The sequence below is a fragment of the Homalodisca vitripennis genome, chromosome 4 (genome assembly GCF_021130785.1).
Source record: "Homalodisca vitripennis isolate AUS2020 chromosome 4, UT_GWSS_2.1, whole genome shotgun sequence".
Taxonomy (NCBI): domain Eukaryota; kingdom Metazoa; phylum Arthropoda; class Insecta; order Hemiptera; family Cicadellidae; genus Homalodisca; species Homalodisca vitripennis.
In genome coordinates, this window is record NC_060210.1 from 182,162,314 (window position 1) to 182,177,211 (window position 14,898).

The window sequence follows — 14,898 nt, forward strand, 5'->3', positions numbered from 1 at the left end:
TCACTGTAGTTCATGCTACTCTAATGGGATAAGGCAGTGTAAAATTCTAACTAAAAATTAGTGTTTCTCATTCTCTCTTGTGGTGTCTCATATTCAAAAACAGGAAATTCCTTAACTGTTGGGTCTATCAACCTGTAAAAAATCAGGGAATTTTGTAAAAAGAAATTCCAAAAGTTAGGGCACTTTACAAATTTGAAAGAATTGACTAATTTCTTAAAAGACCCCCAATTAAGGAACATTTTAAAATCTGGAAATGTTGGGAAACCTTGCAAACCATAAAAAGTTTGAGAATTTTTCTGTGACAACAACACATTGCAATATACAGGATGTTAAAAAAGTCTCGCACATACTTGATAATTCCCGAACGATTACAGGTAAAGCAATAAAACTTTGTACATCATTACTGCACCTATAAATCTAGTTTTTGAAGTAACTACTATTTTATTGTCATGTCACCCGCAAGGAGTCAGAAGGAAATCTTAAATGAGAACATAGGTTGAGTACATCAAATTTAAGATCTTTATTAGTAGAGTACAATGGCGCAAATCCGACCTCATAAGGTTCACTCTTGAAACATTTACAATGTAGGTCCTGATCTAGATGGTTTAATATTCTTGTCTTGGCTCCAGTTGTGAAAGTTGAATAGTTTTTAAGGTACTTAGTGACTCTTTACACCCAATGGAGGTTGGTCTATAAGGAGTTTGGCAAAAAATGTAATGTAATCATAGGTCCAGATGTACATCGTTCTAAAGTGTAATGTAAGATGTCTATAAAGTAAAGTCCAAAGCTCAACCTAAAAATAAGAACTTTCTATTATAAGAACTGAACTGGGTTTTCCCTTTATCACTCATCTCTGCTAAACAACCCCTTTATAATGATGTACATAATTGAGGTATGCTTGTGTTAAAAATTTTTTGCTGAACTTCTTGTAGACTATCCTCCATTGAATTCACAGTCAACTCGTAAAAGGAAATGTAAATATTGAAAAATGTTTGAGAAGCGATTTTTAGAAAGGTCTGCAAAATAGTGCTGAAATTTTTAGCAGATACATTGCTGTAAATTTCTGGAATTCTTCGGAGATATTTCTTTTTAATGACCCACAATCAAATTTTAAATCTGAAAGCAAACTTTACCAATGTTACAATGTTAACCTGTTAATGATTTATAAATTAATCTTAAGTGGAAAAAATCTTTTATTTTTCAAAATACGATATTGCAAATAGCTAGTAGGCAGACATATGCTAAAGTTTCAAACAAACTACATGTCCTGGATTTTTCCTCTAGAACGTATAGTTGTCATCACATTTTGTTTGTGAAAGGTGACTCGCTAGATCTTGTTGAAAAAACTTAACACTGAAATTACTGGTTTAAACCGCCAGCCACAGTATGATAAGTTGTGGTCTCACTTCTTACTCAATATCAATAAAACTGCGCTCAAGCATAATCTGCTATTGCCACATCGCTGGCATTGATGTACAGTGAGAAAACGTCCAATAGAACCTTCAACTTAGTTTGTTTATTTTTGTAAAAGCAACTTTAATTTAATTGGTAAGAATCGATATTCAATTGTTTTCTTAGTTCTCTGAATGATCTATAACAGCATAAATGTCCCTCAATATACTTTGTGTACTGATAAGAGCAGCTCACCTATAATTCGCCGCTGTTAAACATGATCTTGACTTAGGTTATATGGAATTAATTTGTACAATTCGAGTTTCTTATTAATAAATGAAAATGATATGTTCACAGGTTGTTTCAGAACTCTTGTAGTATATTTTAGGTTCTACAAGAGTTCTATGGTTTTAATGAAATAATTTTTAATTATATTTTGATATGAAGTTTTTTGTATTCTGTCTGTATGTGTTTAGTATTAACAAATATTTTTATTTAAAACCCTTATACATACATTATAAGATTTTTATATGGGTGTTAAGACTTATATAAAATTGTGTAAATAATACAGTTTTTATGAGTTTTGGTTTGGCTGATTGTAAAAAGTGAAATAAACTGCTAATTGGCCTTTTTCCACAATTCCGATAGAAGTAAAACCCTGAGATGATGCCTAACCATAAAACAATCAAACAAGTTAAATTATGTGTTTTTTTTAATTTTAATGTTCCCCTATTTGTTTTATTTTTAAACCACTGACCATGTAAATGCTAGTCAAACATGGTTTAGAGCAGGAATAACTAGGCTTCAACATATAAAACACATTGAACAAATTATATAGGTCAAAGTTAAAATATAATAGCACAAAGATGGTTTATTTCATTATTTTACAGCAAGGAGTATAACAAAAAAATTTTTTTTGGAGGGAATAAATAAAGAAAATATAACATAAAAACCATATTTTATTTCTAGATACTACTGATATTTACATGATTAACAATTTATTTACAAATAGTGGAAAATCGTTAAGTGAGAATTCTGTATTCATTGCACATCTAAATGTCTGTACAGTCTCCTAAGTTTCTCTTTCTTGTTCCTCTTCTCTTTGTGGTTCTTCCAGGGTTTATCTTCTCCATTTAGTGACATCGTAGATCCTGAAACACTAAACAACACTTAAATTAACAACAGCATTATTTATCAAAACTAAAGATATTCGGTTACAGTAACAAATTTTAACAACTTTCAATGTAATACATATTTTCAATAACAATTCAAAAATTTTCTTATGTTTTAGATATTTCCTTTTTGATTCATAATGATTCTTTACAATATAAGATGATTTTAAACACAGTAAACTCAGCAAAATATAATATGAAGACCCAATTTTATACAAGAATCACAATACTTTCATGACTACAGCAAAATTAGACTATATTTAACCTGTTGACAGCTGTATTCAATTACGTATTTGGCTGATAATGGACCCAAATGCACATACAAACAGAGTTACACGTTGTTGTTAGATTCACAATAAGGAAATAGGATTTGTACAGTGAAACTCAAGTAAAACTCCACTAGATGTCACAATACTACTGTAAAAGCATTGGTTCCCAGTTCATAATAAATGTGTTACTGGATCAAATGAAAACTACAACAGACACTCTTATAGCTATCTTTCTCCGCACTCATCAACAAAGAGTGCTATGTACCTGCCAGGCTGTGAGGTTGAACCAGACGATATCCTCTGTACTCCCTTGCTGTGAGCACCCAGAGATGCCTTCTTGAAGAACATTTTGTCTAAGTCATCTCCACTCACTTTGTTCACCTGAAAATCAGAAGTTTTTTGAAGTTATAACTCTTAACTGTACTTTATACACATTTTTTAAAGTACCTAAGGTACCCGAGAGTACCTAAATAGATATTAATTAGAAACAAAATGTTCTGATTTTCAAACATAAAAAATTCTACATTTTGCTTTAGTAGTCCACTAGCTGATTCCCGCGGCTTCGCACGCTCTCTACGTAAGCTTTGCCCGTGTATGTGCACTCCTGGTACGAGTCAATTAGATTTCCAACGCCAATGTAGAGTTTGCCTTGTTGCCAACGACCAAGAAAGTGTCTGTATATTTATAGCTATTGTACACGTACCTTTACTTTATTATAAAGTAGTCAATACTCAAGCTTTAAGTTCAACCAAAATTTATCTTAAAGAGAAATTCCCCATCATAACTTAGCACCTTCAAATAGTATTTTGGTTATTTAATATACATAACTGTCAGGTAATTGCAGTTAATAATGTGCAGGCGCTTTAAAGACTATCTTTTGCAGCGTCACTTGGTGGCGAGTTACATCAATGGGCATAGCATATAAACCTTCTCCGTGGAAAAATACATATACATACAAATTTCCATAATGATCGTTCAAATGGTTCACGATTCCATAAAGGACAAACACACAAACATTCCATTTTTATATATATATAAAGATTAGATTTTAAACAAATAGCATAAACTGTATGGCTATAAAAATTAGTTCTAGCTTTGAAAAAATGCAACTGACTTCCTTGTTGAAAATAGTAAGGATAGTCTGAGTTAAAAACAATATTTGGCATGTAAGTTTAGTTTATAAATCTTTCACAAACAAATATTAATTTTCCAATAATATCTCAGGTTTACTTTAAAGCACTTATAAGCCATTATTATTACCTACAAAGTTGTGATGCTTGAGCAAGAAATAGTTTTTTTGCAAGTGAATGTAACATGTCCTGGAGAGTGATTTTTTATACCGTTAAATCTGGTGAAGTTTATACTAACCACATGTAATAAATTTAATTACTGGTAATCATGTAGAAGTAAAACTGCCATAAACATGTGACAGATAGTGATCAAATAATGATTTATACCTACACAAAATTTCAAGTTTACATAGTTTTTGGTATTCTGATGGTAAAATACCGTTTTTATGAACCAGTAACACCAAATGTTTTCTCACTATTTTTCATTTGTTGTAATAATGGTATATAATAAACCACACATATAAAACTTAATAAAGATTATCTCATACACTACAACTTACCAACTTTAAAAAAGTACTATTTTTATGGCTGTCCGCATTACACTTAGCTTTATCAAACTGTTTTTGAGTGATAAAAAAGAAAAAACTTTACCACACCTCAGAAATTTTTTACAGGATTGTCATCAATAGCATCCGGTTCTTTCATGACAACATAGTTAAAATATGTTTACTCCTTATGAGCCATCAATCGTTAAAATCTTACTGTAATTTGTACTAAAAGTAGGTTAGTATAGTTTATGTAACGTAACGTACCGCAGCAGCACGTACGGCTGCAGGTGTGGGCTGGGGAACGTGTCGAGGGCGAGTGACTGGGACTGTGTGGTAGCTACTCTGAGGTATACCGGGTGGTGCCTGACAGTATAACAACCGCCCACATAACAGATCCTTGAGCACGTAGCGAGCTGAGCGAGGGTTGTCTGGCTGTCCGTTCTGCGTCATGAAGCCTCTCGAATCTGCCCACATCATCAGACAGTGATAAAGTGACATTAATCTTTATTGGCATACAATATCTTGGAAATATTCTGCGAAACTAGTTAATTGCTCAACCCTAGAACTGGCAATCGCCATTATAATATTGATTTGAATCGATTTGTGGGTGACAATCGACATTATAATGTTGATCTGACACGCACATGTTTTGATAATACAAATAGTACATAAATCAACACTAACAGCACTATTTATATACCATTTCAAACAGAAAGAAGAATTGCTGATTTCAATGGTGAAATTCATTTTGCTGTTTTGGCAACAGTGAAGTCACAGTGATGTTATAAAACTTTCCAAAAGATCGTCTTCATCTAGCAATTTTGAAAATTAGTGATATATTATGGATATGGTTTATAGCTTGTTTTAGGCTATATTATGCTATATTTTGGAAGTACTTACGGTAAAAATTATATTTTTTCTCGTTTCTGAAAAACGTACTCATAGTAACAAATTGAAGCACGTCCCACAACTTTTCAAAAATAGAAAAAAATCTGAAAATACTCATTTATTTATTTATTGCTTTGTAGTGCATATAATCCTTTAAATTTTGGAAACATTTAGTGCATGAATTTATATTTTTTGAAAATAATCCTACCCATCATAGTAACAAATTTAGCCTTGTACTACTTTGGTTTTTACAATATATATATATAATTTTTCTTCAAATGAATCTGTATACCATTAAATATTATCTGAAACTATAAAAAATGAAGAATAAATTGGCTATATCTAATTATAATAATTATGATATTATCAAATTTTACCAGGGACAGACCCACCACTTGAAAAAAAGAATTTTTAGTGAGGTAATATATTTGATGGTTTATGTATAATGTTTTATCTCCACATTTTCTTCAACAAAATAATGTATTACACATATAGGTTTATAGTAGAAATGTACTTTTTTACAACACGTGTAAAGTATAGGTACAAAACACTCAAAAATGGCCTGCCATCTGATAAAAATTGACTGTCATTTCAAGGGTTAACAAGGTAGTACTTGCTGTGGTGTACTTAACAGTCCGGCTGCACGGAATAATAGGCATAGGAATAATTGTTGTTTAGAATGCCGAGTTGAAAGAAGTACCAGTTTTGTGCAGTGCTTTAATGTCATGTTGTTAGTGCGGTGAACAATAAAATTAAAGAATGACTCCTTAACAATGTCTTATTGTAATAGTGACAACAACAACTTATTTTAATTTGTCAACAGAATCAGTTCCAGAAAACTTTATTAATTTTAATATCTTTTAAATATGCAAACTGGTGCAACTCAAGTATACATTATTAGGACTACATTTACATTTCAATTAAATAAATTGAGGACAACACTTTATCCGATATTACTACAATTTATTAACTGATGGTCCCTAATTTGTTTAAGGTGCTTAATGGGCGGTAGTTTTCCAGTAGCCTTGACAATTTGTATCACTAAAAAAATACAAGCTATGTGCAATAACTGACTTGCAATATCTTCTCCAAGGGTGATTACTTCATATCTGTAACAGATCCATTCACTTGGATATCATTGCTAATCCACAAAAAAAAGCTATGTAAGTGAATCAGCCTCTCCAGAGGGTTCATTTCTGGCTGGTTTGTACCTTTCAGTTGAACCTACACTGGGTACAGCTAAATCTGACAAGCCACTTAAATGTGGACAACTTTATGGATGTCCACGAGCGGCACATCACAAATGACGAGATATTAGGGTGCAAGGATAGATCAATAAGTCTAGTCTACTGCGGGAGATGACTGTTGGAGTTGGTGGGGCTCCCTAAGTGTTAAGGGTTGTTGCTAACCTAGACATAAGGGTGTATCACCCTCTGTCCACTTTGACTGGAGAGGCTGGTACAGAGCTGGCTTTCCCTTCTTCCAAGGAGATATGACTGAGATTAATGCCTAAAGTCCTTCCTCATGGATCTTCCCCCCCCCAACCTTACTCATCCAAAACACCCTGTCATTCTGGAAGCAGCACAAAGGTCCTTTTAGAACTAAGTGCATTTTTTCAGCTTCTTGTTATAAGAGAACAAAAAAAGAAAAAAAGTGAATCTCTAGGAACTTACACCCATAAGCATTAAGCAACTCTTCGGCTGTGGGGGGTCTGTCAGGATCCTCCCCCTCCATCGGTTTGGGAATCATGATGCTGTAATGTGCCTGAAGCACTTCACGGGGAATGAGAGTGGCCAGTAGGTTCACCGGCGGAACGTGATCCTTCATCTGGTCCACAGGTAGTATACCATTAACTACCATGTCTGCCTTGGTTGTGACGAAACTGGGCATCACCAGTCCGGGACAGTCACACAGCAACAGATGTTGGTCCACATACAGAGTCTGGAACATCAGAGATGTTGGATACAAGTCTGTAATATTCACTGGTGACCCAATTCTCTACATGAATAGTGAGCAGTGTTACAGTTATCATTTTATATTATTTTCCTACATCTTATTGCTTATAAATACAATACTACATGTAATGTTATAAACTCAACCTATCGACAAAATAGAACTTTAACTGCAGGGATATTGCTGTTAACTTGGCAAGCAGATATTTCAAAGTGGCACCTTAAAAAACACATTGAAATTTAGTGTGTTAATTAAAGCAGTTACAGACAACCTAAATGTATTTTTAATTTTTTATACACACTAACTTTATATAAATAGATAAATTTTCTTTTTCTTATATCGCTATATAAACATATAAAATATATGTTTAAAAAAATATAAAACGCTTAATTTTAAAGCAAAAATTTAAAATAATTGTCTTTTTACCTTTTAACCTTAGAGGTCGCAATGCAAACTCTCTCTGTAATGCTACAGTGTTTTAGGCCAACTGCTCATTTTTTTCTTAAGTTTATTTTCAACCAATGCTCAAAACAACACATTATACATAATTTTTTTTAAATATAGATAAATATAGTACGCAAACATAAAAAAATCAACATTAATATTAGAACACAAATAAAGTAAACTCATGTTGTGCAATAACTAAGAACATTGGTTCTTGATTTCTGTATGCATGTAGGTAACTAAAAATAATATAAAACCTACCAAAACACAATGTTAATGAGAAGTTTGATTTTTCCTCTTTGCAAACATATGAGTCTTATTAAAATAGGATAATATTTACTCCTTTATATAATGTAAATATATATAATATAATGTAATATATGAGACAGATATCCAAGCGAGCCGGATATTCGGCACCTGCCTTCTCTAGAGGAAACGCAGAGCTCATTTAGGAAAATTTAAATATTTTTGCACCTTGTACGTTTATACTCCCGAGACCTTCTGGTAATTATTGGCTCTCCTCTAGAAAATCTGCTCTAGATCTGTCACCTAATTTTATTAATTTAATTTTAACCTGAGAAATTCAGTATGAATCGCGATATGTTTCACACAAGGATCCGAGCTGAGACGTTTTATTTATTATTGTTATCAATATTATTTTGAATTATAATGTACACAACAAACTAAAAAATACGGATATTCCCTTATGCCGCATTTAACACAATGAGGATGCTATGGACATATCAATATACTGCAATTTACGGGTTAAAACAACATTATTTACTGAAATTAGTATGTACCATTGCAATGTATGTCTATTGCATTCATTGTTATAAATTTATGAAAAACATAAAACTCTTGAATTTTGACATATTGTGTGTGTTTGAATGTTGCTTTATGTACCTGAAAATGTTTAGTCTTTCCCGGGGTAGCGGAGACAGAAACCTTCTTGTCCTTGAGTATCGCATTGATGGTAGAGCTCTTGCCTACGTTGGGGTAACCCACGAGTCCGACCGTTGTTACTCCCCTCATCACCCGGGGATGGTCCTGTGGCAGCAACCTCTTAAATAGAGCAATCAGCTCTTCTCGACCCAACAGCTTGGCTGAGTTTTTTCCTAGAGATAAAACACTCATGTCACATCAAAATGTTACAGTGAAATCTTTAACTAAAATCATAAGAACACCAGAGAAACTCGTTATTTTGCCATACCATTAAAGACTGAAACATCTTCGTCTCCAATAACCTCTTCTTCTTCTTCCGTTTCGTATTCACTGTCATTGCCTTCATCCTCCTGCTCTTCTTCCTCTTCACTCTGAAAACAGAAGGCAGGCAGCTCTTACTAACACTCATGTTCTACTGTACAACCTGCTTACTTAACCCTTTAATCGCTGTAGACAAGTATACTCGCAAGCACACCACTTGCCACTACCCCTACTGTAGAGTATTCTCGTACTGCACCATCGGCCCTCTGGCAAAGTCAAGTGATCTATCTAGCAAAGGCACCAATTATCTAATGTCTGTTCTAGTTGGCCAAGATGTGGGGCAACTGTTGTGTGGGGTGGCAGGAGTAGAAAAAAGAAATTTGACGTCATTATTGTTCAACTAAAAAACTACGATTATTTTCTAAGAAGTATACCGTAACTTAGTTTATATTGTATAATAACCTGATGCATTACTAAAATGTTTTTGTTCGTTTGAAAAAATTAATGTAGTTCTTTAGTAAAACAACTGGAATAAACTGTCTAAATTATATCCCAATCAAAACAGGCTGATACACAAGAATTTTTTTGACAGAGATGAAATCAAAATACACAAGAAAATAATTATATACATCATATATGATTACATAAATTCCAAAGAATAACATTTTTACAGTTGTTGGCGCTATATCATTTGGGCAGTTCATAAAAAACACAATACAACTGGCTCAGCTGCCCGCATAATATACTGCGATCAAAGGGTTAAATACATAATTCAATAAAAACGTCTCTCAATTTTAACCAACCCATTTTCATTTAAAGAAAATTATTTTAAGAAGAACATAATTTTAATATATAATTAAATATGTGAGAATACAACAGGGAAATGTGCAAGGAATCTATTGTGAATAGTTTCCTAACGAATAACCCTTCCATAATCTTACTCATGAAGAAATTTTCCCAAGCATTGGTTCATCAGCAGTATTATTGTATTGGTTATCCTAGAAAAGCTCCAGTCCTAGTAACAAAGTCCTATGGAACAAACTCTCCAAAGTTTAACAGTCCTTTTGTCAAAAATATAACAAAATCTTTTATTAACCTCAGCAACAAAATCTGAAGTAGTATTTTAAATGATAGGCTAGCATGTATTAGAATTTCGTACTTCTAACTGCAAATGAATGAATGCCACACCTGTTCATCTTCTGATTGTTCCGGAATGGAGTCATCAGCAGCTAAAGTGGCAGAGAAGAATGCGACAGTGAGCTGACAGGCGTCAAAGTATTTGGCCCAAGTGCGTCGCTGTGCGTGAGTCAAGAAGTCTGCTTTGTTCAGTATCAGCAGGTTCTGTTTCTCCCGGCCAACCTCCTTCACGTACCGCTCGAGATCTTCACACCGAAACAGAAGTGGGTTGCGTGCATCTAAGATCTGAGCAACGATGTCACTGCAAAGATCACAAGTAAATTCTAAGTAGTGTAAATTCTTTTAATATATTCAGTTTAAAAAATTGCAAATTCCAATGTTTCCAAAGTTATGTATAGACCAGTATTCTTGAGCAGAGAAGAAATAGAAAATAAGGGTTTTGCTGTCCTGAAACAATGGCTGTCTGTCTGATATAAAAACAGTGATCACTGTATCCGTCAATATTTGCAAGTGACTAGTTCTCCAGTAACAATTTGCACCAAAATTATTTACAATATGACTTCTGTTCTATGCTTTTGATTTGTTTGCTTAATCTAGTCAACTTATAGTAACGATGTATGAAGAATGAAACTGATATCAGACTGAATTGAATAGTAAGGAATATCAAACAATTCTCAATTACAAACAGTTATAAAAACACTTAAAGAAATAATTTATAAATAACAACAGTTAAGAATGATCAAATACAAAATATTGATTGGCCATAAAACATTTAAATTTTCAATAATCATACCTGTATTATAGTTAAATCTAATCAAATTACATGTATAGATTATAAATGAATACTTAAGTGATGACTAATCCAAAACACCAGAGAGATCTGTGATAATACACAATCAACCTACCTTCTCTCCACTACCCTCCACAGCTGCCGCCAGAAATCCAAGTTCTTCTCATATGGTGTGAGCAGCAACCCCTCTTCATCCTGCAGTGTTGCCAACCCTCGTCTCCATTCCAGAAACTGGTTCTTCTCCCGCAGTTGCAGCTCATCAGCCGAAATTCCTTTATCCCAAGCTGGCCTTTGGTCACATTAATAGTTGTTATTAGTAACAATGGAAATGACCACAAATGTACAAAGATTAACCCTTTTACTGCCGGCCATTTTTTTTATCGTACCAGTCAAAATTGCCAAGGGGGAAAATCACTGTTGTGCATTCATTTACAAAAAATGCTGTATCTTTTTTATTTTTCATTAGATTTGCATGAATTTTACTTTATTTACTCGTATTTAAATGCTGTTTTTTAAATAATAAAAAGAAATTTTAATTTGAAACAAACTCATTATTTAATTTTAAAAAATTATGTAAATAAAAAATAAATAAAAAAATAAAAATTGTGTTTGGCATCTGATAATTTATTTTTAAAATTATACTAAAATTTTGAGCATGATATCATTATAAACTAGAGCAATTGCTTTAGAACATATACCAAATTTGAAGGTGCTACCTTGAAACATAGCTGCACTATGAGGATTTTCCCAAAACTGGTAGGCCTCCTCTAGGCCTACCAGTGGAAGTTGAAGGTAAACTTATCTGTGCCACATCCCCCTCACTATCTAATAACTCCTCATTATCTGATGGTAAGATAAAGTCAGGATCGTCATCAGTGTCATCCACATCACTTTGATTGTCATCAATAGCCCTAACACTAATATCAGAATCGTTCTCGGCATCTGAATCTGACAAATTCTGAAGGAAATCAGTTCGTCTTGCACTTGTACACCACCATCGATTAGACTGTTAATTATTGTTCCCTCACTCACAGGAGAGTTAGATGTAACTCTTTTACTCATTTTATCCTTGATCAACAAAAGTAACACTTCAAAAAACTTTCGATAACATTGTAAACAACAACAATGAACGAAGATTTCAGTAATCTAACCCGATCATCATCTGGTTTTGACAGCTGTCTAGGTAGTTCGTCAATTCTAGTCAAAGACGACGAAAATAGAAATCCAAAGTTCTTCAAATGGCTTCTTTCATTATCCTTTCCTCCTAAACAACCAAAATACCGAATATTTCGGCATTTGAACATAACAGTAGCCAGTAACAATAAAAAAAAACAGACGTCCGACATATCGGACGTTGGCGTTTTCGGCAAAAATGCCGACGTCCGATATGTCGGACGTCGGCAGTAAAAGGGTTAATAAACTAAAATTTGTGATCATTTGTCTTTTAAGAGCAAATTACACAAATTGGGATGTGGACACTAACTGATATAATTATTTTGCCTCTTCTATTCTTGATAAAATGGATTGTAACCAAAATAAAAACCAATGAGTTTTTGGTGAGAGAGTTTAGTCCCTAATCAGACTATTTGGGATAAATTGATAGCAGGAAAAGTAACAAAGTTAACCAAAACACTAGGCTATAAATGTTGCATTACTTACACAAAATAGTACAAAAAGCAGATTTTTCAGCTCTGAATGTTTCTTTCCTATATTTTTTTGTCTCTTTCTGGATAAAATGATGTTACATGTAACTGTACCAATGAAAACCAGTAAACTTTTTTGAGAGAGTTTAGTCTATAAGCAATTATTTATCCTATTGATAGCAGAAAATAAAGAAATTTAACAAAAACATTAGGCTATAAAGGTTGCATTACTTATTCAAAATAGTATTATATAATATGAAACTTAAGTAGATTTTTCAACTCTGAATATTTCTTTTTTTTGATTTTTTCCTTTATTCAACAAAATGTTCTACATTCTCAACATAAATATCACCACCAAATAACCAAGGGTGGTACCACTATGTACGATAATAAATAAAAACTAGTGAGTTTTTTTAAAGAAAGTTTAGTCTATAATCAAGTTATTTAGCCTATTGATAGCAGAAAAAGCAAGACATTTAACTTAAACACTGGCCTATAACGGTTACATAAATTACTCAAAATAGTATTATGACATATGAATTATAAGCAGATTTTCAACTTTGTGTGGGGGATCACTTTTACACTTCCTGACGAATTCATGAACTTGATATTTAACTTCTCTATCTGGGTATAAATTAGTTTATAGTCTTGACCAATAGTGTTAGTCTTACCTCCTAGGAATCTTCAGCAGATTCTTAAACTCAGAATGTTTTTTCTCTACATTTTTCCTCTCGTCTGTGGTGAGCAGTCCTACACCGACTGCAGGGTTCACAAATTTGATGTTTAACTTTTCTGCCTGAGGATAAATCAGAATCGGTGTTAGTATTGGAAACAGTTCAGGTATATGTTTAGTTGTATTTGATATCTCACATTTAAAATGTATCGATTACAATTATCTCTCAATTTATTGATACATTACCTGGAATTCAGTGCCTGCCAGCTCGGCAGTAGACAGGAACTCTTGGAAGGAGCTCTCCTCGGTGACTGATTGCAGGTTGAGTCGTCCCCATTCATAACCATCATTCAACTCAGAGGTGTGTAACTGAAACATCAAGGGAGAATAATATATATACGGTTGTTTTAAAGGCAATCTCTGTTAAGACTATATAAAACACTGTATACAGAAAATGTATTGTGTACACCTTAAAATTGATATATCTATTATTTTTATCCTACAGACCGATTTAAATATTTTCCAATATCAGAAATAGTTCTGCACACTGCAATGATAGTCAACTGAATAACAACCTGGTTCGTCTTCATAGTACTTTGGTGGCCGCTTATTATACTGCAGCCAATGCGATTGTAGTATATGTATGATTGTTTGTTTAGCCAGCCTCTTACTGGTGTAACCAAAAACAGTTACTGATATATTTTTTATCACAACATAGTTAATGGATGGAAAATGTTTGTGTTGAAAATTGCAAGTGAGTTACAAGGATGAAACCTATCCTATCTAGGGCAAATACATTGGTCTTGGAAAAAGAACAAAAACTTATCTAACATAATACCATCCTACCCGAGGGCAGAGTTAAGGTATTATCTGGGTATGTATTGTCCTCAGGTAGGGTGGTTTGCTCTAAGGAGGGCTGTTTGTTCTCAGGCAGGGTGGTTGAACCACATAACTGATAGTCAGATTGATTAGGAAAATTGTGTAATTTTTTCTTAAGACAAATCTACTTGCGAACAAAGATAGCATAGGACTGCTGTAGATAAAATTTACCAAGCGTTGCAATTGATAACTTACGAATTTTGTTGATATTTTAGTAAGATACTTTTATGAAAAGCCTGGTATAGTGCACGCTTAATGTATCGAACACGTTACATATTAGTTGCACATAATCACGTAAAATACTTACCATAGATCTATTACCAGATTTATGCCTTGATCCAAATCTATCTTTTATAAGTGATCGACCAAGAGAATCCCCAGATTGTTTTTTCTTCCCCATTCTGAATTATGAACAAAAGTTTCAAGTTCACTACTTGTTTTAACCTCAAATCAACAAACACAAAACGTGTACCCTGCGCCTGCCTACTGTTATTTTGACAGCAGACAGCTACATCTCAATATTGGTACACCTGATTCCACTAATAGATTTGTTTGCTAGCTTGGAAAGGCTATTTGGAAAAATGTGTTTTTTATCTGAGGGTCCTAGCGTACGTATGTCTGTACGTAAGTGTGCTCAAAGTAGGATTTTTATTGTTTATGTGCTGTTCAAGAATATACCACTATAGTATAGTAGAAGGTTATCGCCTTCTAGTAGTATACTGAACATTGGTCATCATAATTCAACTCAACACTCACGACACCAATCCATCATATGCTCAGTGTACACCAAGTTCGAATTGTTTATCTTGATACAGATTTAATGGTTACAGTACATTT

The 14,898-nt window shown here is 33.4% G+C and overlaps 1 protein-coding gene across 1 annotated transcript; it reads right to left on the bottom strand.

Annotated features, from left to right (window-relative positions):
* Positions 1-2,333: 2,333 nt before the first annotated feature.
* Positions 2,334-14,563, bottom strand: LOC124360741 (large subunit GTPase 1 homolog). The gene is made up of 11 exons (XM_046814600.1): positions 14,369-14,563; positions 13,429-13,551; positions 13,181-13,305; positions 10,982-11,155; positions 10,128-10,377; positions 8,947-9,049; positions 8,640-8,851; positions 7,013-7,280; positions 4,716-4,915; positions 3,099-3,214; positions 2,334-2,551 (listed from the first exon to the last, which is right to left on the bottom strand). Exons 1-11 carry the CDS (start codon positions 14,459-14,461, stop codon positions 2,434-2,436), a joined length of 1,782 nt encoding a protein of 593 aa, XP_046670556.1. The 5' UTR covers positions 14,462-14,563; the 3' UTR covers positions 2,334-2,433.
* Positions 14,564-14,898: the final 335 nt, after the last annotated feature.

Coding starts and splice junctions, on each gene's coding strand:
- LOC124360741 (XM_046814600.1), bottom strand. CDS start 14,461: ATGGGGAAGAAAAAACAATCTGGGGATTCTCTTGGTCGATCACTTATA. Junction 11,156..13,180: donor CTGCTGAAGATTCCTAGGAG/GTAAGACTAACA, acceptor ATGTGACCAAAG/GCCAGCTTGGGATAAAGGAA. Junction 7,281..8,639: donor GAAAGACTAAACATTTTCAG/GTACATAAAGCA, acceptor CTGATGTTCCAG/ACTCTGTATGTGGACCAACA.